At 38.5% G+C, this 26980-nt stretch overlaps 1 protein-coding gene across 4 annotated transcripts in view; it reads right to left on the reverse strand.

Moving 5' to 3' along the window:
* CPED1 (cadherin like and PC-esterase domain containing 1) overlaps positions 1-26980 on the reverse strand; it is a 154519-nt gene that overhangs the window by 65611 nt on the left and 61928 nt on the right. For 3 of the 4 annotated variants that reach the window (XR_009728396.1, XM_061373014.1, XM_061373016.1), the window contains exons 8-17: positions 24190-24332; positions 22722-22794; positions 21090-21257; positions 19988-20092; positions 18953-19122; positions 17419-17478; positions 12653-12720; positions 12273-12317; positions 10197-10383; positions 7309-7477 (exon numbers count right to left, since the gene is read on the reverse strand). Coding sequence is in view for 3 of the 4 variants with exons in the window: in XM_061373014.1 (XP_061228998.1) it covers positions 7309-7477; positions 10197-10383; positions 12273-12317; positions 12653-12720; positions 17419-17478; positions 18953-19122; positions 19988-20092; positions 21090-21257; positions 22722-22794; positions 24190-24332 (1188 nt within the window). In the remaining variant the exon portion in view is untranslated. The remainder of the gene's footprint in view (positions 1-7308; positions 7478-10196; positions 10384-12272; positions 12318-12652; positions 12721-17418; positions 17479-18952; positions 19123-19987; positions 20093-21089; positions 21258-22721; positions 22795-24189; positions 24333-26980) is intronic. The other variant, XM_061373017.1, reaches the window with a different exon arrangement.

Genomic DNA, 26980 nt, shown 5'->3' on the forward strand with positions numbered 1-26980 from the left:
AACAACACTAGCTGGTGTCAGTAAATCCAGTGGTGATGAAGAGAGAGATCATTCCTGGTTTAAGAATTTGTTAACTAAGTGCCCAAGGAAAAGGAGCAGAGGAAAAACTAAGGCAGAAAGCTGCCTAAAGCATTCTCTCTCTTCAGGGTCTAATTATTATATCAACGTAGTACTTCCTCTGGCTAATGATCATGAACAAAACTAGTTTTTTGGTGAAATCTCAATCATTATTGGCTTAAAATTGTTGAATTGCTGAATCAGCATCACATGGATTGTCTCAAAGCACTGGTGGCAAGTTATCTGTCAGTGATTTTTGTAACACACCCCATTTCCTGTGTACAAAGCATCATAATAATGACAAACGTAGCCGCTGCATGGAAACATCCTCTCTCTTCAGTATCTGCCTAATACTTCTGGAGGCATTTCCTGGAGGGTATCTGGTATTAATCTTCCGTCACATGTTAAACAGGAAACTTAGCTATATAAAGAAGACTAAGCATAATTAATATAAAATCAGGAGTGTAAGCAAAATGCAGTAAGCCAGAAGACTACATGCTTTTCTCCAAGCAGCTGGACCCAATGTGGAGTTGAGCCTCAAAGTTCTGAGTTCTGGAATGTGGCATACCCAAAATGCCGGAGAGTGTGATGATGGTCTTAATCAGGCATAGCCTACTGGAGCTATAGGACAAAACTGCAAAGCAAATTTGCATTCCATGCTTAGAGAAAGAGATACCTAAGTAGAAGCAGAGCTAAACTCATTCTTCTGTTGGTTTTTCCCACCTTATGCCTATTTTCTCTCTATGGCCTGGTAGAGGCTGGCAGATACCTGACTGAACAGTGATTATGGGAATCCACGATTATCAGATCATAGTGCAGACTATGAGTTCAACTGTGTAGGTGAAAGAAGTCAGTGTTTGATTTCTAGGAAAAAACCCAACAGTGTTACATCAATTACCCCAAAGGACAGATGTATGCTCTGTTGAGCTTTTGAGGCCTTTCCTTAAAGTAGCGGATACTGGCTGCTGATCATGATTATCGATCCTAACAGCCATGTTTCTGATGCTGAGATTCAAAAGAAGTTCAGCAAGGAACAGCATACACGTAAAGAAGATCCATCACAATGATTAATTGTTCCTCTGATTCATCTACAAAGCAATGCTTTAAATCACCATGAAAGACTTGTTATAACTAAAATGTGGCAAGCCTTTTTCCTTCAGTGGTATAGTTGTTGACAAAACAGAATATGCTGACTCTACAAAATGTTTTGTTCTGAGATATAACCAGAACATGACTTTCTACTTGCAAAGTAGATCAATGCATTTATTATTTACACCTTTACTTTCTGTATCTTCATATACCTATAATTTTTAGAAGCACCAAGTTTTATTATCATTTAGGTGCTCAATAATTTTATCCTTACAGTGAATTATGACTATCCCATGGTCATTTGATCTTTAAATACTCTAAACCCGCTTCAAATAGTTTTTAGATTTTCCTGACCTGTTGTTTGACTAAGAATATTTAGGAAAAATATGAACAATACCAGAAGTTTTACGCAAGTGAATTCACTCACTACCTTTGCCTAGCATATATAATGGAAGAGAATTTAGCTGTAAGTTTCTGTCAGGACAGGTACTCCGCCAGTGTAATTTGAAATCGTTCACCTGAAATAAATTGAACCATGCTGACATACAGCAATTGAATATATAAGCCCTCACTTTTCTTTTAATGGCAGTCTCACTGTACTAACTCTCTAATAATTTTGTGGTTTTCATCCGAAATTCCTCCAATTTAACAATGTATTCAGTTTGCTATGTAATTGCTCCTCAAGGTTAGGTGAACATTGTTTTGTCTGTCCTGGGGAGTGGGTTGCAACCCCAAATAGTAACACTTTATTTAATAATGTATTTAATCTATTAAATATTTAATATTAAATATTAAATATTTAATCTATTAAATAATATCCATGTACTTCTAGTACTAGTGTACTTCCAGACTTTTGTGTGCTTTCACACATAAATCCCTTCTACAATTTCTGCATGAAGCTCCTCCTCATTTGAAACCAGGTCTCTGTTTCTCCCTGCACATCTATATATATTCACTTTCAGGAGCTTTAAATCTCAATGTGAATTTATTTTATGAAGAAAGCAAAAGTTGCCTTAAGCAGCACCCACAGCCACTATTCTGTGCCCAGCTGCTCACTCCTGCCCCTGCACCTACCCCGTCATTCGTGCTCACACAGAGAAGCTAGGAACTTTATCCTAGAAACTAGTCCGTTTAGAAAAAAAAATGTTCTTCCATCTAGTTCATGCATAGCTGAGGGCAGGGGAAGGGATGCTTAAGTTGGCATTGGTCCTGGAAAACATGACTGTCATATTATGCTGTCACCAGTATTTCTGAAGAAAATTTAGACTACAGGGTTGAGTATTTCAGATCTAACAATGAGTGGGTTTTTTGCCTGTCCCAGCCACTCCCTCCTTGAAAACAGAGTTAGTTTTCTAGACTGCACAATAGCTAAAATCTTTAGCTTAACAGTTGTGCCAATATAAATTTTGAATTGTAATCTCTTTCATCAAGTAACACTCTTTGAATCAAAACATCTTCTTTTGAAGAAAGCATATGCTTTTCTTTATTTTTTTCTCATACTCAGAAAGCTTTAAAAAAAAAAAAACTCCAACAATTTGACTCAACCTATTTTTTTTTTTTTTTTTGAGTTTGTGGCATTTTCTGTTGCTTTCTGAAAAATTCAAAATAACTGAATAAAATTCTTGCCAACTCTAGATCTGAGAAGGCTAAAGAATGCATGATTGCTCCTACGTGGACATTCTTTTATTCTTTGACAGGGATATGAGCTAACTTTGCAAATAAGATACAGTCTGGTTGCTAATATAATTAGGTTGTTTATTCAGTTCCAGAGATGCACTTTCTCACAAGTCAAACCCTGAACTAGCAAAAATATTAGCTGCTGCTACAAGCAGCACTGCAAACCCTGAGAGTCTGTACATGGCATCTGCAATGCCCTAAGGATAGAAGAGATGGGTGGGAAATACAGAAGAGACTAATGTGCTTCCAGCCTGTCCTACCACGGGACAAATTCTTCGTTTCTCTCCTAAGCTTTTCTTATATCCTTTTACTTTATGGACATTATTTAATATTTGAAAGGTTCTTAGCAATCTCTGCATGAAAGCACTAGGCAAAGTATTAATTCATGTTTCTATAATTCATAAGTTTTACTTGTACTGTCTGGTCTGAAAGGTGTAACTGTAACAGTTTAAAATTAAGTAAGAACATCTTATTTTCCTTGGGAAACTCATAACTTGAGCTGAAAAACAAAGTATTCTCATATCTTACATAACAAAAGAAATGAAATTACTTTGTTGGGTTTTTTTAATTCTTCCTTTCTAAAGCGTTTTTTATCTTTACCTTTCAAAGACAGATAAAGTTAAATATAGTTATGATGTTAGGCCTAGATCTTAATTGTTTTTTCATCCATGGAAGTTTAGTAGACAGAAAGAAAAATCAACATCTTGTTGCTCGTTATCTTGTTGCCAGCTGCATTACACAGTCAGCAATGCTATACCAGTATCTCATTATCATATCTCACTATCAGCTCTGTTGGAATTCTTATGTTATCTGGACTCTAGGAAATGAATATGATGAAACAGTTAATAAAAATATGAAGGAGAGTAGGACTTAAGAATAAGGTGTCCTAAAAAATCGAGGAAGTTTTTAAAGCTGTTCTCCTACAAGTCTGTTCTCTCAGAGCTGAGAAACCTGTAGAACAGCCAAAGCATCAGCCCACTGCACTGCACTATTCTGGAAAGAGCCTTTTCACATTTTGTGCAAATGCACAGAGATAATGATATGGCTATAAAGTATAATATTAGCTCATATTAGCTCATCACTCATACTGCAAGTGCAAAAACAAATAAATGACTGTTTTACTAAAACAAAAAACTAACAAAAAAAACACCACCAACAACAAAACACCGCAACTCCAACAAAAAAGCAAACACCATAAAACATGTGGCAGCAGGGACAGTATGGGTACAAAAGTCAGCAGTGTCAAACAAGGTTCTCTAAGCACAGTTGCTTTCCATGATTGCAAAGATTAACAATCAAAGAGGTAGCATCCATACATTTCAAGTGAGGCATAGATAAATGTTTGCATTTTTAAGATAATGGGCAGTGCAAGAATGAGTAAAATATTTTTTCCTTTATGACAGTGTGTACATAGTCTGGGATCTTTCAGGTGATGGTAATCCTGATACCCCAGGTCTTAAGAGCTCATTGTTTTTTCTGCTCGCTCTGTGTTCTGCCTATCTTGGTATCACAGCTTCACAGGTGATAATGAAATGGCACTTTTGTCAAGGACATTTAATTTGAATGTTGTCAACAACCACACAAAATCAAGTTAAAGCACAAACCAATAACCTCTCCATTTGCAGCCCAAGCAATACTGTCAAAATACAGAACACACAATAAAAAGCAGCCAAAGCTGCTGAAGGTGCTAAAGTGATGCCACAGTTGATGTCTACTAACTTTTGATGTCTACACAGGTGATATCTACTAATTTGGTTGTAATGAGGATATTATAACTGATATCAAAAAGTTGAGAAGACAATATTTTTTCCCCTTTTAGAAGCTGCAAGGTTTGGAATGACACACTACTTAACTCCATAGCCTTGAAATTAATCCAGGATTATTCAACTGCATGAAAATTGTTAGAAGACTGGAAACAACATCCCACACTCTGTCTTTTTATTGTAACCTTCCTTATAATATCATCTTGCAGTGAAACCTGAATATCCTAATGGGATTAAACATGAAAGAAAGTCAGGAAAAAGTTACTGGATTAGAATTTTAACTGAAGCCTTCTGTGAGAAAGACCACACCACTGTCAGTGACCTTTCTCTCCCCATGTGTGATCCCAGCTGTGCCTAGTCAAGTGCCCAAAGCAGACTCCATCAGTTCATGCTGTATTTATCCTTTAGCTCCTAAAACAGGTGTCTTATTATTAAGAGAATAAGCTTTCATGCTATCGATCAGGGTGTATTAACTGACCCTGCAAAAGTGCATAATGTTCTCTGGTATGAAAAGCAGAATGTGATGATGCTGTTTAAGACATGAGTTTTGCATTGATAAAAAAAAATCATAATGAGCAAAAATCTGTTCTAGGAAGTAGGGAAAAGTGGGGGGGAGGGGAAGTGCAGGCTTTTGAATGTGCTAGAATGCCATTGCTATCTCTAGCTCCAGCCTTTGTTTGTTTTTTAAATGCACTCTGATAAGTTTGCCTTTATATATCTAAAAAAAATGTTTTAGAATCTCATACTGTATCTTCACAGCCCTCATTAGATACCACAAGAATGCTTTTCATCTCATTTTTACTCTAAACTCCTGAAGTCCTCCCTCACTCTGAACAATTATATTAAGTAGGGAGCAGTTATTCACAGATGGGCAGAAAACTAAGTTCAATCAAAAGAAACTTCTAAAACTTTCCATTTTTATCATTCTAGATCTCCTTGCCTTTGCAGTGCTTCAAAAGATTCATACTCAGTCTCATAAATACGATCATAAAACATTAACAACAGTGTAAACTCTAGTGTGGGAGGATATGTATGAGGTTGAATTCCTGTTCCTACACTCAGACACATGCTCCAAATGAGGCAACAAGAGGAACTTTCCTCACATCTTTCCAGCCAGTGTGTTCTCCTAGTAATGTAACTCCAGCTCAACCTATTGTTGCTCTCCTTTTCATACTAATTGAAACACCTGAAATTAAATCTTAGGTATTAATTTGCTTTTTTTTTTTTACTGTAGCAACTACTACATCTAGTGCTGAACCAGTAAAAAGAGCAAGAAGATAGTCCTTGACCTTTTGTAAGATTAGTGTAAGAGAATAGCTAGACAGCACCATAATCAGATATGCGGATCAGCAGTCAGTAGGCCATGACTACTCCATGCATTTTATCTGACAGTTCTGATTTGCAGATTGAGGTAATTATTGTCAACATACAATTTCCTATCAACATTTATAATCTCTTTGGCTCCTGTTTTAAAGCCCCAGTTCTTATTTCTCCTAAAGAAAAAAAAAAAAAAGCCTCTTGATCTGTCCCAACACATAAAATGCTCTGCCTTCTCCCGCCCTGGTCTCCCAACCTCTTTTGTAGTATACAGAAAGAAAACAGAGTAGGGACATAAAGTTTACAAAAAGGATGTATTGATATACAAAATTCTCCACAGAGAAGATAAATGAGACATTTGACATGAACATGAATGACAGTTTCAAAAATCCAATTCCTGGTTGCAGAATTAATTGCGATGAAATATATTCATCCTGGATGCTCTAATAATAGGAGCACATTTAATCTGCCTTTTAATTCGCCAAACCTTTAATCTGCCTAAAATTCCATAGACAAAAGCCTTTGATTATGATTTACCATGTCACTTCCCTCTTTGAATCAACTGGCTTATCTTTGCGCACCATATCAAGTACCAAAAATTTAGTGCTCAAACTCTGTAATCTAAACAGCACTGCTCCAGTGTGTCCCAGGTTTTCTGTCTTACAAAAAATAACACCATAGTTTCATGAACAGAAAGCTTCACTGTTCCTTTCTTTCATTATCTTTCTTCCAATTCTGTGTCTAATTCAGACTCAGCTCCCATTTTTTCATCAAAGAGATCCACTGCTTCCTAAACACTGTCATTTGTTAAGAGTCATTATTTGCATTCCCAAACTTATATTTGGATAAATGTGCTGTAAGCAACAATCATCCCTTCCTAAGGAATCATCAATGGGTTGTTTCCACTATGTTTTTTGGTCTTCTAGAATAAACACATTTCATTCATAAATTATCTAGCAGCATTTGTCTTGAGCACTGATAAACACACTGTCATCATAAATAACTTTCCTGGTAAAAGGATTTCGATGGCTCCAATGCCATAAATACATAGTTATGAAAACTGTACTCTGCCCACTCCACTGTACAGAGGGACTGTTTTATCACAAGCAAACAACAGCTCTCTGGTGAGTAAGGTTTGCTGACCAAAGTAAGGATTAATTAACCTGGAGTTCTCAAATACATAGTAACTGTTACAGGTATTTATGCTGGATTTACTTTTTATATCCAAAGCGCTATGTAAATGTTGTATTTCATAAATTTATAGCATTTAGAAGTCATATTTTAATGTCACCAAAACTTACTCTACACCAACTTTGGCCCATGTACACTAATGTATCCCACTGGATGAACAGAAACCAGTTAAATTCACTATTAAATTGCACAGCAAAAAAAATAGAGACAATACCTGCACAAACCCACACATCATGTAGTCATCAAACAAAGGCAGACTAGGGCGGTCTTCTCGATATATTGTGATTTTGTAGCTGCTCACAACCTGAGGGCTGGGCTGCGAATCATCTGTTACAAGAACAATGACTTTGTTCAATCCAAGGCCAAGGGGGTAGTTAGCAATGCTGGAAGGCAAAACAGGAAAGGAGTGGAACACTAAAGATACAAAGATTTACACTGCTTTATATATGGCAGATAAAATTTCACAGTATCACAGTATCACAGTATGTTAGAGATTGGAAGGGACCTCAAAAGATCATCTAGTCCAATCCCCCTGCCGGAGCAGGAACACCTAGATAAGGTTACACAGGAACGTGTCCAGGCGGGTTTTGAATGTTTCCAAACAAGGAGATTCCACAACCTCCCTGGGCAGCCTGTTCCAGTGTTCCGTCACCCTCACTGAGAAGAAGTTTCTTCTCAGGTTTAAGTGGAACCTCTTGTGCTCCAATTTGTACCCATTACCCCTCGTCCTTTCATTGTTTGCCACTGAGAAGAGCCTGGCTCCATCCTCGTGACACTCCCCCTTTATATATTTATATACACTAATAAGGTCACCCCTTAATCTCCTCTTCTCCAAACTATAGAGACCCACCTCCCTCAGTCTTTCCTCATAAGGGAGATGCTCCACTCCCTTAATCATCTTAGTTGTAAATTAAAATTTACTTGCTCCTTGAGGTTCCTATTTCTAACATTTTCTTTTTCTTTCAAAATACATATGACTTTAAATAAAAAACAGTGTAAAATAAGATTTGTCACAATTTACATTTCTTTCAGGAAAACTAAACACCAGTAGTGAAACTTAATGGTAACAATGTCAATGGCAACAATTCTGACATGGAATCTGTGAATGAAGGGAAATAAATGCTGAAAGACACAGAACCTGCATATTTACTTTTCAATGTAAATTCCATATTGCTATTCTATTTTCCTTCTACAAGAAAGTAAGTTTTTTTCACATGTATCCATGTTGACTGCCAAGGCAGTTAACATTAAAGCTGGTTTTAGTTAACACTAAAGCTGGGTGGAAGAATTTTAGGGGAGCTTCTTTTGAATTGATAAATCAAGACTCATTTCCTTTAGAAAACAGAGAAAGCATATTAGGCATTAGATCAGTAACAACCATCCAGTCTGGTTAATAGCAGACATTCTAGGTCAAAGCATCTGCTTCATAGTCAGTCAAAAGAGAAGGCTGTGTGGAGACCTCATAGCAGCCTTCCAGTATCTTAAGGGGGCCTATAGCGATGCTGGGGAGGGACTCATCATTAGGGACTGTAGTGATAGGACAAGGGGTAACGGGTTAAAACTCAAACAGGGGAAGTTTAGATTGGATATAAGGAGGAAATTCTTTCCTGTAAGGGTGGTGAGGCACTGGAATAGGTTGCCCAGGGAGGTTGTGAATGCTCCATCCCTGGCAGTGTTCAAGACCAGGTTGGACAGAGCCTTGGGTGACGTGGTTTAGTGTGAGGTGTCCCTGCCCATGGCAGGGGGGTTGGAACTTGATGATCTTAAGGTCCTTTCTAACCCTAACTATTCTTTGATTCTATGATTCTAAAACACAGTGCATTGCATAAGCCCTTCATTCCATGAAGCAAAGCTAGCTCTGTAATGGTTAAGGATTCTTCCCCCTAAGTGCATCATTGTCCCTGCTCTCCCTTTCATCCATTCACTAATGGCTAGTATGTAAATAGGACAGTTGCCTAGTTCTGAATTACCTGACCCAGATAAATAAACCCTCTTTGTCCCTCCCAACATCCAAAACCAAGTCATGCCCAAAATACCTATTGCGATTGTTCCTGGCACATGCTGTCTGTGAGAAAGATGGTTGGGAAAGACAAAACTGTGCCAGGGATCAGAGTAGCTATTAAACATCATGGATGATTGTGTTTCAGTGCTCAAACCTGATGTTTAGTGATGACTTTGCTCTCTACCTTGTCTTCTGGCTTTATACTGTTCTAAAAGATCAGATAAACTGGGACTCTTGCTGATGACAAGGTGACCTACTTAGTAGAAGAGGGAAAGGCTGTTGCAGTTGTTTATCTGGACTTTAGTAAAGCCTTTGATGCTTTCCTAGAGCATTCTCCTGGAGAAACTGTCTTCACATGGATTAGATGGGTGTACTTTTTGTTGGGTAAAAATCCGGCTAGATGGCCAGGCTCCAAGAGTGGTGGTGAATGGAGTTAAATCCACTTGATGCCAGTCAAAAGTGGTGTTCCCAGGGCTCAGTAATGGGGCCAGCTCTGTTTAATATCTTTATCAATTATTTGGATGAGGGGATCAAATGCACCCTCAGTCAGTTTGTAGATGACACCAAGTTGGGCAGGTGTGTTGATCTGTTTAATGGTAGAAAGGTACTAGAGAGGGATCTAGACAGGGTAGATCAATGGGACAAGGCCAACTGTATGAATTTCAAAAAGGCTCAGCTCCGGAACCTGCACTTCGATCACAACAACCCCATGCAATGCCATAGGCTTAAGGAAGAGTGGCTAGAAAGCTGCCTGGTGGAAAAGGACAGGGGGTGTTGGTCGATAGCCAGCTGAATGTGAGCCAGCTTGTGCCCAGCTGGCCAAAAAGGCCAATAGCATCCTGTCCTGTACCAGAAGTAATGTGGCCAACAGGACTAAGGAAGTGACTGCCCCCTGCACTCAGCACTGGTGAGGCTGTGTCTTGAATACTGTGTTAAATTCTAGGCCACTCACTACAAGAAAGACACTGAGGTGCTGGAGTGTGTCTAGAGAAGGGCAATGAAGCTTGTGAAGGAAACATAAAACAATTCTGTAATATTTTGATGTATTTCCAAAGTTAAGGACACTTTTATTCTTTACACTCATATTTTGTCGCTCATACCTTGGCCCTTTCTTCTCATCAAGATGTACTTTGCATTGACAGTTAGAAGGTTCTGCTCCTATCTTCACCGTCACCATGTCAAATGGGACTTCTGCATAGTATTCTTTGATCTTTGGGTTAAATTGAGGATTCAGGTCCAGCTGTGGACTGGTGAAGATCTGCCTGATATGAGATAGGGTATCTTTATCTGTTCCAAGAAGGCATCAAAGAAAAAACTGTGAAATGTATGGACATTTCTAAGTAATATGCAACTTCTGGCAGATTGATAACATATACAGTGACAAGATTTTTAATGCCTGATCATTCTGATACTGATAAACCTGCTGCAAGGTCTTAATGGATTTTCTATTGGCATTTCATAGAAGTTTTTTGAGCTTGGAGGGATTTTAATCATTCAGTGCCCAATGACTCTAGCCAAAGTCACAAAACTCAAAGTCTTAGTAAGCCCTTGAAAATGCAAGGATTAAGTCTGGGAGATCTTGGCTCCAGCTGGTTAACTGAAACTTGAAGAGTCAGGCCAAAATTCATAACCTACTTAGGTACCAGCCTGTGTACAGGGTTTATGTACATGTTCAATTGCCAATAATAATTGAAATAACTTAGACATATTCCTAATGCTCATGAGAACAAGTCACATGGAAATATCTAGACCCATGGGGTCATTTGCAGTACAGCTGGAAGAAAGTTTTATTAAAATTCCTAAATCAACAAATTCCAGCTCCTTCCCTGTGTATGAAACCTCCACAATCAAATCCTATTTGCTCAAATGTATCCTTTATTTTGTAGTCTTTGCCAAATGACTCATGAGAATAATTATTTGCTAGCTACCCACTTATGATAACTATTTTAATCCAACCTACTGGATTCAGATTTACAGCATAATTACACATTCAAAAGTTGCTTTTCACATATATTCTCTAGTACAGGTTTAAAGCTGAGTACTTCATAAAATATTCCAGCCAAAAAACAATTTTACTATAACACCCCAAAAAATCTTGTGGTTTAAAATACAGCTTAGAAGAGGCATAAATGATGCAAGCAGTTCTATGAGGGCCTTTTCTACCTTGAAATATCTGTCATGAGAAGTGCAACAGGGCAATTTGAGCACTCTCTTGCATGGATTAAAATGTAAAGGAAGCTATTCCAGTGGAAAAGCAGGTTAGACTTGTAGGGGAATGGAGGTTCATAAGTTGACACAAAAGGTATTTTAAAAAATTCTGTAGGTGAGTATAAAGAGTTCTCCAGTTCCTCTATGCCTTACCTAGAAAGGTTGTCTCACTACTAGCTTAAAAAATAGGAGGAATTTTCTAAATAAAACTAATTGAGGCATTTTCAAAATCAAATATCATGGAATTGGAATGGTGAGGAGAGTCAGCCAGTCCAGGAGCATTTCTGGACTCAGACTGACACTGAGGAATTCCTGGAGGCACCGTGAGATGAGCAACAGAGGTGAAATAGGGCTCAATGGGTAGTCTTTCTGCCACAGAGCAGTTGTTTTGCATTTATAAAGCAACTGCTCAGACCATGTGTCAATGAGGAAGGCAGCAGAACGCATTGCTCCCACCAAAGACAAATATACTTTTAAGCTTTAAGCATCCTTAAATACCCTTTAAATATTCCTACAAGCAGGTATTTTAGAAAAAGTCTTCATCTCTTAAGCAGCTCTCTAAAACCCCACCACTGAGCTGAAAACTGACCTTATACAAGGCTGATTAAACTCCATGCAAGTTTAAAGAGCATTCCACAACAAAAAAATGTATGCTAAAGTTCTTGGAAATAAGGGGCAAAAGTCTATTGAAGTGCGGCAAGGGATCAATGAATGATGGAATACTCACATTAACATGTACACATAGCAATGTTTAATTTTATGCTTGAGGCTTATTTAACATAATAGCCCAATTATTGAGTGTTTTATAAACATTCTTGCTACTTAAGAATACTTTTTAAAAATTTTTTATATATAACAGCCCACAGGCACTGCACTCATCCCTTTCATGCAGAAACCCCTCCCCCAAGGAGTTTGTTCAAGTAATCACTCTTCTTCCCCCTTAGTGGTCTAGAAAGACCCTGACTTACCATAATTGCATTGTCTTTCTTTAGTCTTACTGGAATAATGCAGTGCTGAAATAGAAGCAGAAACAATTAATAATTTTCTGCTCTGAGCCTGATTCAAAATCCTATTGTAGAAGGAACTTTCATTGTGTTAATAACAAAAAATACAGTGTACTTTCATGCTTTTTATTTCTTTTATTCTTTTTTTCATTTTAGACTCGAACACTGCTCATGGGCTCAGCAGAATTTACACCAGTAAGGAAGAAACTGGTCTTCTATATGTAGTAAGCCAAGAACTTTCATCTAAAATGCAACACAATGTAATCTAAATCAAATACATTATCAGAAGTAGTACAAATAGGAAGAACATACCGTATATAACAGACCTTACTCTGATCCCTTACCATCATGATTCTTCCTGAAGTCAGAAGGAACATTCTGCTTAGGACTTGCATTTTCTTGAGAAGGACTCCTGCCAATTCAATAGCAGACATATTTCTATATGAATGCAATTAACATAAACCATAGAACATTTTTCAAAAATTTCTATCTGGCATCCCAGGTCCCATGGTATTTTAACATTCTCAATGGAAAGATGAACCTTCTGGAATCATTTCTCAGCATTAGCTACGTTCCCTGAATGAACATGATAGAAAACACACATTCCATAATAAATGGTAGCATATCACATGAAAAAAGAAAACCAGAACTAAATTACAAAACACAGTTGAATTGGTAGGGAAAGAAAGAGTAGATATAGCTAAGAGTAAAATAACCCAAGCCATATCTCTTAACTGTTTGTATAATGTTTGTAATGGGGGTGGTTTATATATATTTGAGTTTAAAGTTCAACTTTGTTCAAAAAGAACTAAACTGAAGGGAAGGCCTGTGTCAAGGTGAATACCTGTACCGATGTTAGCATGAATTCATATAATGGAGCATCTATGATGTGTTTTAATTTGTTTACTAATTCAAAACAAATCACATTATTAGCATCCAGTGTATACATATAATTCCTCAGTGAAAAAAAAGAAGTCAACTGGACCTCTGGCTGATAAGACCTTTTCAGGGGTTCATTAGTATTTCTTGAAGCTTTCACATGTTTTCCTCTCAGTATGTATAAGTTCTCATAAAGCAGCTTCTTCCTGGATACCACTGCCCATACATTTTGCATTTTGAAAGTCACTGTCCCAAGGAATGAGATAGCAATATAGTTCTGTACAATCAGCCATCACTAATGTTTCAACAGGAGCTGCTGAAAGCAATAGTGAGGTCAACCATGGTAAAAGGTAAACTGTTCAATAATACAACAGAGATTTCTGCATTATCTCAATAAGGAAAGAAGCAGCTCTGTCTCTGTGTCTCTGTGTGTGCATGAATATGTAATTTTGAACTTACAGTATCTAGACACCGCCCTAATTTCATGCACATTCATGACCTACTTCAAAGGAGAAAATTAACAAGCTATTAAAGAAGATATTTTTCCAAGTTATAAGATATCTTACACCCCTCTTTCTGCTTGCCAAGGAGGTAATGACTAAACTTATCAAATATACGTTTTCTCCCTGCTGTTCCATGTTGATTGCCCAGTCCCAAACCCTGTTTTAAGGTGAAAACAAGACGTCTTAATTCTATGAAATGCCAGACTTTGGTTTAGCCAGAGGACATCTCAGGAGAGTGGCAGTGTGTACCACATTGCAAAGTCCTGCATCCCAAAGCAATCATAGAAACATAGAATAGTTAGGGCTGGGAAGGACCTTAAGATCATCAAGTTCCAACGCCCCTGCCATGGGCAGGGACATGTCACACTAGACCATGTCACCCAAGGCTTCGTCCAACCTGGCCTTGAACACTGCCAGGGATGGAGCATTTACCACCTGTTTGGGCAACCCATTCCAGTGCCTCACCACCCTTACAGTAAAGAACTTCTTCCTTATATCCAATCTAAACTTCCCCTGTTTAAGTTTTAACCCATTACCCTTTGTCCTATCACTACAGACACTAATAAAGAGTCCCTCTCCAGCATCCTTAAGGCCCCCTTCAGATACTGGAAGGCTGCTATGAGGTCTCCATGCAGCCTTCTCTTCTTCAGGCTTAACAGCACCAACTTTCTCAGCCTCTCTTCATATGGGAGGTGCTCCAGTCCCCTGATCATCCTCATGGCCCTCCTCTGGACTTGTTCCAGCAGTTCCATGTCCTTTTTATGTTGAGGACACCAGAACTGCACACAATACTGCAAGTGAGGTCTCACGAGAGCAGAGTGGAGGGGCAGGATCACCTCATTCGACTTGCTGGTCACACTCCTTTTGATGCAGCCCAGGATACAGTTGGCTTTCTGGGCTGCAAGCACACACTGCTGGCTCATGTTCATTTTCTCATCGACCAGCACCCCCAAGCCCTTCTCCACAGGGCTGCTCTGAATCTCTTCTCTGCCCAGCCTGTAGCTGTGCTTGGAATTGCTCTGACTCAGGTGTAGGACCTTGCACTTCGCATGGTTAAACTTCATGAAGTTGGCATCAGCTCACCTCACAAGCGTGCCAAGGTCCCTCTGGATGGCATTCCTTCCCTCCAGTGTATCAACCGAACCACACAGCTTGGTGTCATCAGCAAACTTGCTGAGGGTGCAGTCAATCCCACTGTCCATGTCAGTGACACAGATGTTGAACAAGTCTGGTCCCGATATCGATCCCTGAGGGACACCACTCGTTACTGGTCTCCAGCTGGACATTGAGCCATTGACCAAAACTCTTTGCGTGTGGCCAGCCAGCCAGTTCTTTACCCACCGAGTGGTCCACCTATCAAATTGATATCTCCCCAATTTAGAGACAAGGACGTCGTGCAGGACAGTGTTTAATATTTTGCACAAGTCCAGGTAGATGACATCAGCTGCTCTACCCCTGTCCATCAGTTCTGTAGCCTCATCATAGAAGGCCACCAAATTGGTCAGGCAGGATTTCCCCTTGGTGAAGCCATGCTGGCTGTCACCAAGCACCTTGTTGTTCTTCAAGTGCCTTAGCATTCCTTCCAGGAGAATCTGCTCCAAGATTTTGCCAGGCACAGAGCTGAGACTGACTGCTCTGTAATTCCCTGGGTCATCCATTTTCCCCTTCTTGAAAATGGGGGTTATATTACCGTTTTTCCAGTCGTCCAGAAAATGGCATGACCTGTACGTATCAACTTGTAAGGAGATTGCAATTATTATCAGGCAACATTAAGAGCCATATAACTGCTGTAATTACAGCAGGATATTGAACTGTAATATTTAGAAGTGCTATTACAGCTAGATATTCAGATTACTGTATTTACAGAGAGACACTTAGCTTACAGTGTGGCCAGCAAGACTAGGGAAATTGTTGTTCCCCCACTGGTAAGGCCACACCTCAAACCCTGTGTTCAGTTTTCTGACTCTCACTACAAGAAAGACATTGAGGCGCTGAAGCATATTCGAAGAAAAGAAGTGAAGCTGGTGAAGGGTCTGAAGAGCAAGTTTTATGAGGAGCAGCTGAGGGAAGTGGGGTTCTTTAACCTGGAGAAAAGGAGGCTCAGGGGAGACATCACTCTCTACAGCTATCTGAGAGGAAGTTGTAGCAAGGTGGGTGTTGGTCTCTTCTCCCAGGTAACAAGTGATAGGACAAGAGGAAACAGCCTCAAGTTGCACCAGGGGAAGTTCAGATTGGATATTAAGAAAAAAATCTTCACCAAAAGGGTTGTTAAGCACTGGAACAGGCTTCTCAGGGAAGTGGTTGAGTCACTATCCCTGGAAATATTTAAAAGATGGGTAGATGTGGCACTTACGGCCATGGTTTTGTGGTGGACTTGGCAGTGCTAGGTTAATTTCTGGACTCAATATCTTAAAGGTCTTTTCCAATCTAAATGGTTCTATGATTTATCTCTGCTGAAAACCAGGCTTTTTAATCATCATCACCATCAAGTACTCCTTTGTCCAAGCTCCTTGTAGTCAGCAGACTGAGGGATGATGCAGTTACAAAGCTCTTCTTCAGGCAGGCAGTGCCTGAGATCCTGGACTCTGCAGAGTCCTTTTCTTCACACAGTTACCCAAGAAAGAGCCTTCATCTTTATGAGTGGCCTCTTGTTTATTATCTTGGAGGAGCTATCAAGCACAGACATACACACTGCCTATTAGAGCTAATGAAACTAATGACTGTCAGGTACCCTAGGTGACTCCATGCTTGTGAATCTACACAGGGATTTTTCAAAAGGTAGATAAAAAAGGAAAAAATGTAGTCACTTTTGTGGTCTCCAGTGCATGTGTTACTTGTGGATGGTGCAATTCTTAATAGGTCATAAAGAAAAAATTGATATTTCAGTATTCAGCAGAGTTACGAATTTTATTTCTTTATATAATGTTTTCTAGGTCTCTCAAAAATGAGAAGCCACCGGAGTTAATTTTGTGAGACATGATCACTAGCAATTTTTTTCAGTTCGATTAACCAGCAATGTGAGCTCTCTGTTTTGTAGTGTTTTCATGGCCTCAGTCACAGAGGGCATGCAGTTCACCAAATGAAGTATCTTGTGCTGATCTTCCAAAGAGAAATACAAAAGAACAAACTGAAGAATGGGATTGGTTTCCTCGCACTTAATCCCAACTTTCCTCCTTCTCTGTCTCTCATTCCTCCCATTGCAGATCAGTGATCTTATCCAGACTTCCTTGCTGTTGTTTTCCTCTGCCCCACAGGCCAAACCATGTTTGTTTCTCAAACTGCCCAGGTGCATGACCAGGTTAAACTCCAAGAAAGTATTTCCAACCCAAATTCAGTTTCCAGGCTGCTGCTTCTATTTTGGCCTGTACACACAGGACGCTAGTAGCACTTTCTCAAATATATCAGTTGATTTCATTAAAGCATTTACAACTTTATTGACCTGCTTAGGCTTCTGTCTTCTGCAAATACAGAGGGGTTAGCTTTTCTCAGTAATCTGATCCTACCATGCTACCCTGCTGTCCAAACATACTTGTTGCAATACTTCATAGGCCCTATTCTAAAAGACAGTAATGATCTTAATCATATCACAAGTTGAAACTCTGCAAAGTTGAAAAACAATGCACAAACAATGCAGAAGACTGGTCTTAGTGCACATTAGGTAGTACCACTCCCTCATATTTAAAGAACTTTTTATGTTATATCAATACATCTGAGACGGTCATTCTCACCTAGGCTGTAACCATTTCATTATGGTTTGAGATGAGTTTCTAGAGTTCTTCTTGCTTCTCCTGTGAAAGGAATTCAGAGACATCACTAATACCATAAACACCAGTTTCAATACTAGTCATGTAGATGAAATGGGTTAAGAAAACTAGACCTTTAAATTCTTTCTTCACCCTGTGTACTCATGATCAGTGAACAGAATAACTGCACAAGACCAAAGTCAGAAGTCATTTTTCCCATAAGTATCTTGTGTGGTTGGACAGTCAGTTGTGAAAATCACTGAATTTTGTAAATGGAAATAACAATTTTGCATAGTCAGAGAAATAGGAACTGTTAAATGAATCAACAAAACAACGTGACCCTAACCGAAGAAATTCGGGAAAATTGTTCTGATATACAAACTCATAAAATCTGGGAATCTCAAAAAAGACTAATTAAAGGTTGGAGAGAATGCTTACCTGAACTATTTGGGGAGTAAACTCTACTAAGCTCTTTCTTGCAATTAAGTATAATTACATGCATATCTGACATAAGCTTCACCATCACATGCATGTAGCTATAGGAGTGGAAGATTATGATTTTGCAATGTCAAAACAAGTTTTCTTTTACACAGTGAATGGACAGAATGGCATTATTAGCTCAGCCATTGCAGAAAAACATAGTGCAAATAAGCAGATTGGCCTATGCCCTGGAGAGAGGTCATGGTACTTCTACATATTTATACATACACAATAATGTTCAGCTTGAAGAAAAACAAAAGAGGCCAAAGGGCTTACTGAAAGTGAGAGAGTGGCACTGCTTAGATTAGAACAGAAAGCTGCTAAAGGCTGGTATGCTTTGATATGCAAACCTAAATATTTTGGCAAAAGGGCAAGGGCTTACACGTGAATGCAAACAGCTGCATCTTTGAGTTAGTTTTCATGGAGTGGCTGGCAGTAGCAACAATAATACTTAGCACATTCATGGAACTACGTATGTTCAAAACACCAATAAACAGTTACCTAGCATGGTGGTAAAGTATAAGCTCCACTTTATAGCTAAGCAAACAAAGATACAGCTGACTACTGACTTGCCGAAAGCCACACCCAATTTAATGAGGAACAAAATTAAAATTTAAGAAATCTTACAGATGCCTTATGTAGTCACTATGGTGTTCTCCAAGCAAAACATACAAAATAATGTCATTTACACATTTAACTTTAGACTTACTGGAATGGAGCATACACATTGTCTAAAGAGCCTCTGCACCCAAGCCATTGTTTGCAAAATCAGATGTGACTGTGGTTATTAAAGAAGTATGACATACATGTATTAGAAACAGAACCAAAGAAAAAAATCTGTCCTATGTGAAAACCTAACTACATCTCTAATGCCAGAATGGCTGACACTGCTCCACAATGGGATGATGGACCTTCATCTCAAGTGTTGTAAGACCACTGCATCTACTGAAGGATTAAGTTTTATGATGCTCACTGGATCTGTTGCAGTTAATATAATTTGAGAAACTACCCTCAACATTTCATATTATAGCTGTCTTACCATTCTGAAGGATTCATTTGTGCCTCTTTAGTCATGGACTGGAATTGTTCAAGTAAACTGGAAAGCAACCAATGCACAGTCAGGACTGAACCAAGTTGTCTCATTGGGTCCACCATGTGATAAAGGTCGCGCACTAAAGTTTGAATCTGGGGTGCAGCAGAAGGGAAAAGCTGAGAAGAGAGACACTGATTAGAGGCTACACATTATAATATTTCTAAAATGCAAAGAAGAGAGAAATCATCAGATGACAGTGTATATAGTATATGAATAGATACATATTCATGCTCTTTCCACACGTGTAGAAAGTGACTGTCTTGCTCAGCCTTGCAAATCAGGATTACTAGTACTGACACGGAGGTCTTACTCCTTTGCCTCTCATGTGATTTTCACAAAGCCTCATCAGTCTCCAACCCTGATACTCATCCAGGAGGTCTAGAAGGAATCCTGATATCATGCACTTTCTGAACAATAGATACAGGTGCAGATCTTTTATTTCCCTAATACTCATCTTTTCCCCCATTAACTGCCATACCTATTCAGAGACACTGACTGTCCTCCACCTCTATTCTTCACCAAAAAGAAACTCTCTTGAAGTGTGAAGAAGATGACATATTACACTTTCTTTTTTTGCCACTCTTTCATCTATAACTATTATCTGGTCATGATCTCAGTGCTGTATTGTCTCCAGTTCTTCCATTCACACCCACTTTGCTGCATTACCATTCTATTTTCTTACCAGCTCATTAGTAATCTACATAATGTTCATCCTTTTCCTTTCATTCTATTTTCTGGTCTCTGTTTCTGCTTTAGCAGTCCTTTCCCAGGAATCCTGAAGTCAAATTACCAGTATTATTTATCTATTTTAATTTAAATTCCAAAAATCCTCCAAAATAAAATCAGTATAACTTCTATAGCCTTTTCCTATCCATCCAGCCTAATACATGTGCCAGAGACAGCAAAGAATGGCAATAAAAGAGAAATATAAGAGATTTACAAAAAATACATATCCAATGCAACAAAACCCTGTCATTTTACCAGCTCAAATTGTCCAAGACTCTTCAGCTCCCTGATGAAAGTTATCATTGAATTTATCTCTTCTAAAGATAAACATTGCTCATCTTCTCTGTGGTAAGTTCCATCCTATGAAGGAAAGGGCAGAATATTCTGGTCAAATCACATGGAAAGCAACACGCTTTCTTTAGACCCCGATCTTTTTGGTGATCAAAGGAACAGGCTGTAGAAGCTCTCAACTTGCTCTAACCTCATCCAAAGTCATGTCAAGCCAGCTCTTTGATAGCTCTTCCCATTTCTCAGTATGGAGTAAAGCAGACTGTGCATTAGCTTTGTGTAGAAAAGTACCCTTAGAAAGTACCATGAGAAGAGACCGCATAACGTATAGACAATGAAGTAGACACTGAAATGTGGTCTAGTCTCCTGTGGAATGTAGATTTAGGTTATCATATCATATATGAGTCCGTGTCTGCAGCTTCCTACTTTATCCTGTTGTTAATTTAGCACCCATGATCCTGTTTTAGCCGCACCTGTCTGAGAGGCAGAAGTTGCATGGCTAATTTAGTCCTTGTAAATCTTGCAAGCAGGTGGTTCCTCAGAAATGCACCCTTAAAAGTGACCAGACTGAAAGAAATACTGCTACAGGAGATCCCCACTTGTCAGAAATCATAATGTAAACTTTATGCAGATCTTATAAATGCAAAAAAAAAAAAGTAACTGGAACTTTCATTCAGACGAAGACACAAAGTTGTAGAAAACAAGTGAATTCTGATGCTCGTTAATCTCCTTGTCTGAGTTAGTCAATTCTCAGATTATGAAAAGACACAAACCTGTGTATTTAAAAAGACCACCTAAAAATGGTGGAGAAATTACTTTGTTAAAGGTTTAAATCTACCCTTAAAATACTGTACATTGGGGAACGATATAATTTGAGAGACAACTTTTTATTAAAACAAAATGTGATTGTTCAATATAATTACCATTTTATTCCCCAAAATTCAGTAACAGGTTTTGATTAAATAAATCCTTCATTCTGTAAGTTCACACCAAATTTTCAGAAAGGCATACAATCTAGAATTAAATATTTTCAAATAGTTAATAATAAGCAAAAGGTTTAATGAACTACCTTACTCACAGTTGATCCATATATTTTTTGTAAGGCTTCTACGAAGCTAGTTGTCGAGGATTCATTAGACAGGAGAAAATTAAAAGTATCTTCAAAAAGCAATTCTTTCAAAGCTTGGTCCTGAATTTTTGATTCATCCTCATCTTGAAAGTCAAAGTTTTCATGCACCTGTTGGAAAAAAGATTAAGAATTTACAGTCTGAACATCAAGTCTAGTCTTCTCATAACCACATATACCAAACTAATTATTTATTTAAAAACCAGATCATAATATTAATAGACAGGATTATAATCTAACGGATTCTGTACCACATTTTGCATCAGAACTACACATCACAATGTTTGCTGACCTCCAGTGGATAGAGTGTAATATTGCGTACTCCTGTGAAAGTTTTTTTCATGTTCTTGATTTGAAATTTAATTAAAAATAAAAATGTCAGTTTATATGTTAGTAACTCTTGCACAACTCTGGTATTTACGACTTGTGAAAGTATAAGTTTTGCAATACATAAACACAATGAATAAACTCATGTTCATAAAATACAAATAAATTAGTATTTTAACATAAAAACACAAAACCATGTAACTTCAAGCTGCCTGGGCTGTGTGGTTTCCAAAAGATATTATTCAATGTCAAAAATCATAGTAATTATCAACTGGGATTTTTTAGAGTAATTTGTGTTTTCATAAGAAACTATTCAACTTATTGACTGTACATTCATGGATTATAGCTGATGGTTGAGACTGCTATACAGGCAGGTAAACATTATGTGCTATGTTTAGTTTTTTAAGCAACTTCTGGCAGAATATTTTTTACATGGATTTTTTTTAACTTGTGCAAATTTTCTTTCATACGTCCATTTTTTCATTGTATTTCAAGGATCTTTGTTTTTGTGAAGGCTGGAGAGACTGACTGCACTCTTGTTACTAGAAACCTCAACAGATTTTTACTGAGGACACATTTTTAAAATGTTCTCTTGCAATTTCCTAGGATATATTTACTGGTTTTTTTTCTTTGTGTATCATAAATATGAACAAAGATTTTATGTACCTAGGTGTATACATATTTGTGTGTATATACAGGGGCAATGAGAAGCAGCTGGAAAGCAGTACAACTATTGTTTCCATCCCAGCTGTTCTGAGGTAAGAGTAGTACAAAACTGGCACAGGGAGTTTGTGCCCAGGTCATACTTCTCTGGTTTTGAGGGCCCTGAGGACCATGCAGGAAGAAGGCAGCAGGTCATGAGCCGGAGAAGTACAGTTCAATTCATGGAAAACTTCAATTTTTATTAAAAGCCAGTTGTGGTATTTTAACTTTCTCACTTCATGCCTGTTCTGGCACAGTTAATACCTGACTCTACCTTCATGCAATGCTTCCTGTGGATTTTGTTTCACTGATAGTTGGGGTGACAGTCCTTTAATGCTAAAGTGGAAACTTTAGTGGTGTGCCAAACTTCATCACAGGAACTCTATCCCTTACAAACTGGCAACTCCCCACTTTTAGGCAAAATTAATATTGATGTATTTGTATGTTTCTCAGAAATTTGAGGGTACCTGTCAAAGAGGGTTCCCTGCTGGTTCTTTTTGGTGTAATTTTTTTTTGGTCAAGAAATAACTTGTGTAATTTTCTCACCTTGAGAACAACTGGGTATATGGAGGTGCCAAATCCAATGTCAAAGGTTAGCATTTGAAAACATTGGCTGCATCTGAAATACAACATAATGGGAATCACATTCAATGATATAAGTACTCACAAAGCTGAGAATCATATAATCATTTAAGCTGGAATAAACCTTTCAGATCATCAAGTTCAAATGGCAACCTAACACTGCCAATTCCACCACTAAACCATGGCCCTATATATGCTACGACAACCACACACAGGTCCAGAGAACACACACAAGAACATACACACACAGGACAAGAGACAGCATGCAATACAGACTAAATAAAGTTTCTAAGAAAAGACAGCAGTATTAAAGATAGACGGAGTCAGACTGTGAGCCAATGAAAACAGTGCTATATTAAAGTGTATTTATATATGGGTGACTTTTAAACCAGTGAGGGAGGTGAAATACATGGGAGGAGAAAATGACTTTTGATGAGAATCAGCTCCTGCAAAAGTTCTGAAGACATCTGGAGGGCAACAGATGGTGAAACTCTCTGATTCACTGAAGCTAAAGAATTGGCAGCACCTATGGGGCTGTTTGAAAGCATGGGCCAGGAGCTGTAAGCAAGTCTTGGTCTAAACAAACCAGAGATATCCATCCCATTGGTAAAAAAATACCGAAATACCGGGCCACTGTCAAACTAGCTCCATCCCTGTTACACTGCTTCCCTCCTCGCTGCCCTCTCCGCTCACAATGTAAGCTTTATTTCTAACTTGTATAGGTCAAATAATGAGCTTTATATTATTGCTACTAAAACACCTGGGTTCTCAAACAGCTTTATAAAACATATAAATTTAATTAATAGTGACTTATTTCATATTTATAGCTAAAATGTCAGGGATGTGACATAACATATATATATAAAACAAATATTAATTTTAATTAATACAAATATTACATAAAGGTGATTTATGTGTAAGAACTTTAACACTCTAATAGAAATTATTACAATGATTTAAAACCCACACAAATGTGACTGTTGCTGACTAGGTATTTACTACTGTATATTTCATAAAGTATTCTACAGCGTCTCTTGTTCAGCTTGCCTGCCACAGCCAGCTCCGAACCGTCTGGACTACTCTAACATTAAATCTTTGACAGAAGACAAAAGGCTCATTGAAGGGAAATACAGCTTTATGTATGTTAGAACTAGGCCAATTGTGAGAGATTTCTGTTCATTTGTGCTGCCTGAAATACTTAATCAGGACACAGTATCTGGTCCTAAGTATCCATCATAATCTTTCACAAACTATAAGCATTGTGGATATTGAAGAGTTTTACTCCTATATCCACCATGTTGTCACTTTAAGAGGAAGTATGAAATAGAGGTGAATATCTCATTTTAGGAGTCATGTATCCTTTACAATTTTTATTCTGTTCTAAGGAGATATTTTGACAATAACATGTCAATGACCACTGCAAGTCACTTACTGATTGAAAGAATTTGGTCCTGAGGCAGACGATTCACTGAAGACCTCAGTCATAAGCAGAAGTTTGCTTATAGCTTCCTTCATGTTGTTGAAGGCTTGTTGGGGAGAACTGCTTCTGAAGAATATCTCAAAAAACCTTTGCAGCTGTAAAAAAGATTACATGTATTTTTGAACATTACAGTAAATCATGCACTGAAAGGCTAGTAGAAGTAAAAATTGCTTTAGAATGTCAGCTTCAGATCTTATTCATTTGAAGAGTAGAGTGGCATGAAAAGCTCCATACTGCATACTAGTACAGAATGACTCCTTGTATAAAAATAAGCATATCACAAATAAACTCTGTATTAATGGTTTTAAAAAATACTCACAGACTCAGACTTTGCTCACAGACTAAGCTGACTTTGACAAAACATTTTGCTCTCACTGGTTCTAGGCAACGATAACCACAGACACTTATTTCTTCAGCAGTAGGTAATAGCACACTCAAAGCAAAAGCATTTTTTCCTGTTAACATACTGTGCCAAGGACTATCCCACTTAACCTTGACTACAAACCCTTACTCCAGGTTAACAAGCTTTAAACAGAATACAGAAGAAAGATGTTGAAAAAAAAGTCACCGCAGTCTGTGTTTTGACTGAACTCTTGTACATCCTGAGGCTTCTGGACTCGTGAATCTTCCCAGTGGCATAATCACTGGCCTGCACAACACTGTCCTCAGCTGTTTTCATCACTTATGTGAATTCACCCCCCTCATCACTTCAGATAAGACTTAAGAAAATGACAGGAGCAACACAGAGCTCCAGTGAAGAGTGGGACACTGACAGGTTTTGTTGCATCAGAGCCCTTTGTGCTAAAAAACGGGCTGCCTTTAAATCATATTTCCATTATAGTTATTACACAGCACATAACACAATTAGTGTATCAACTATGTAAAACTGTTAGATAATTTAGTAGTACTGTATTATGAAAAAGATACATTTTTATAGTAAAAGTACTATCTCCAAAGATAAAGCACAAAAAAAAAATACACATAGAACATGTTCTGTATTGACATTCAGAAAAGAAAAATATCTGATTATTTCCAATAATTTCCCTACTTAATGGACTTAGAAATGTCATTGTATATTTTCTATCACATACTTATACATGTTCCACTGGGATAACATGGTGGAAGCGTGCAGCTTCAGTAGACACCCCACTGGAGTTCGATATGGTTGTCACCTCTCCAGCTGCCTTTGACTACTACAGTCAAGAACAAGAACCCACAGTAGATGAGTTAACCAAGCCTTGCCTTTAGCAAGTTCACAACAAGGTTTAATGTGGTATTTTGACTCTAAAGCATGATGAGAGAATTACAGAACCACAGAAGGACTGAGATCAGAAGGGCCCTCTGGAGGTCATTTTGACCTTCCCCCGATTAAGCAGGGTCATCTACAGTGCTTTGCCCAGGACTGAATCCAGACATCTTTTGAATATGTCCAGGACGAAGACTCCACAACCTCTCTGGGCAACCTCTGCCAGTGCTCAGTTACTCTCAGAGTGAAAAAGTATTTCCTGATGTTCAGAAGGAATCTCATGTGTTTTAGTTTGTGCCCCTCTTTACAGCCTCCCTTCATAAACATTGGCGAGACCTCCCTAAGCACCTGTGAAACTTCTCCAGCCTTTCCTCATGTAAGAAATGTCACAGTCCTTAATCATCTCTCCCCTGGGCTCTCTGCACATCACTTTTGTACTGGAGAGTCCAGAACTGGACACAGTACTCCAGGTATGCCACACGGGCAGACTGCTGGTCAACCTGGTGTCCACCAGGACCCCTAAGCCCTTTTCCACAGAGCTGCTCTCCAGAATGCTGGTCTCCAGCAGGTACTGGTGCCTGGGGCTGTTCCTTCTCAGGTACTGAACTTTACACTTCCCCTTGTTAAACTTCATGAGGCTCCTGTTGGACCGTTTCTCCAGCCTGGTGAGGTTGCTCTGGATGGCAGCATGACTCTGATGTACCAGCCATTCCTCCTAGCTTTGTGTCATTAGAGGGTACACTCTGTCCCATCATCCAAACATTTAACAAATATGTTGAACATGAATGGACCCAGTAGGGATCTCAGGGATACACTGCTGGTTACTGGTGATGTGTTATGATGTATTTGCTATTCTGACACCAGATCTTACACTATACTTCTGTGCAGCCTAATCCACAGAATTTTCTAGACAGTCCTGGAGCCTCCCCTTGTGAGCATGAATACTGCTAAACACACTGGTCTGCATGGGCATGGATGAATATTTTTCAGTTTCTTCAAGCAGCATATTGCAGTTAAATGTAATAAGCACTTTTTCCACCTTTCCTTTTCAAAAAATCCTGTATTATTGCCTACAGCCAGCCACAGGAAATGCTCAAATATGCACTAACAGTGATCCTCCTTCGCTTTCTGCTCTCTTCAGTTCCAGTAACTTCATACTGTTGTGCTGGTAAATAACTGGACGGTAAGAAGTTGGTCTGCCTGTTTTCCTGTTTTTATCACCTCTGTTTTCATTCTAACAAGTGGTTCCCTTTCCAAGCTTTACTGAATAAAAGTCCCCCATGCACATACCTGGACAGAAGGTTTGCAGTGACTGGGACTTTCCCCCCTCTTTCTGATAAAACTATTTGAAATGCTAATAGGAAAAAAAATACAACAATATGCATGACTGAAGTCATAAAATTAAACCTCAGACTGCCAGGAAGCTGCAAAGTGAAGGTTGCACATGTAGCCCCAACTCTGCCCTTTGGATATTCACATGATGTGGAAATCTTGAAT

The sequence above is a fragment of the Neopsephotus bourkii genome, unplaced genomic scaffold (assembly GCF_033783945.1).
Source record: "Neopsephotus bourkii isolate Nb327-2 ecotype Australia unplaced genomic scaffold, CSIRO-AGI_Nbou_v1 NB_1624, whole genome shotgun sequence".
Lineage (NCBI taxonomy): Eukaryota > Metazoa > Chordata > Aves > Psittaciformes > Psittacidae > Neopsephotus > Neopsephotus bourkii.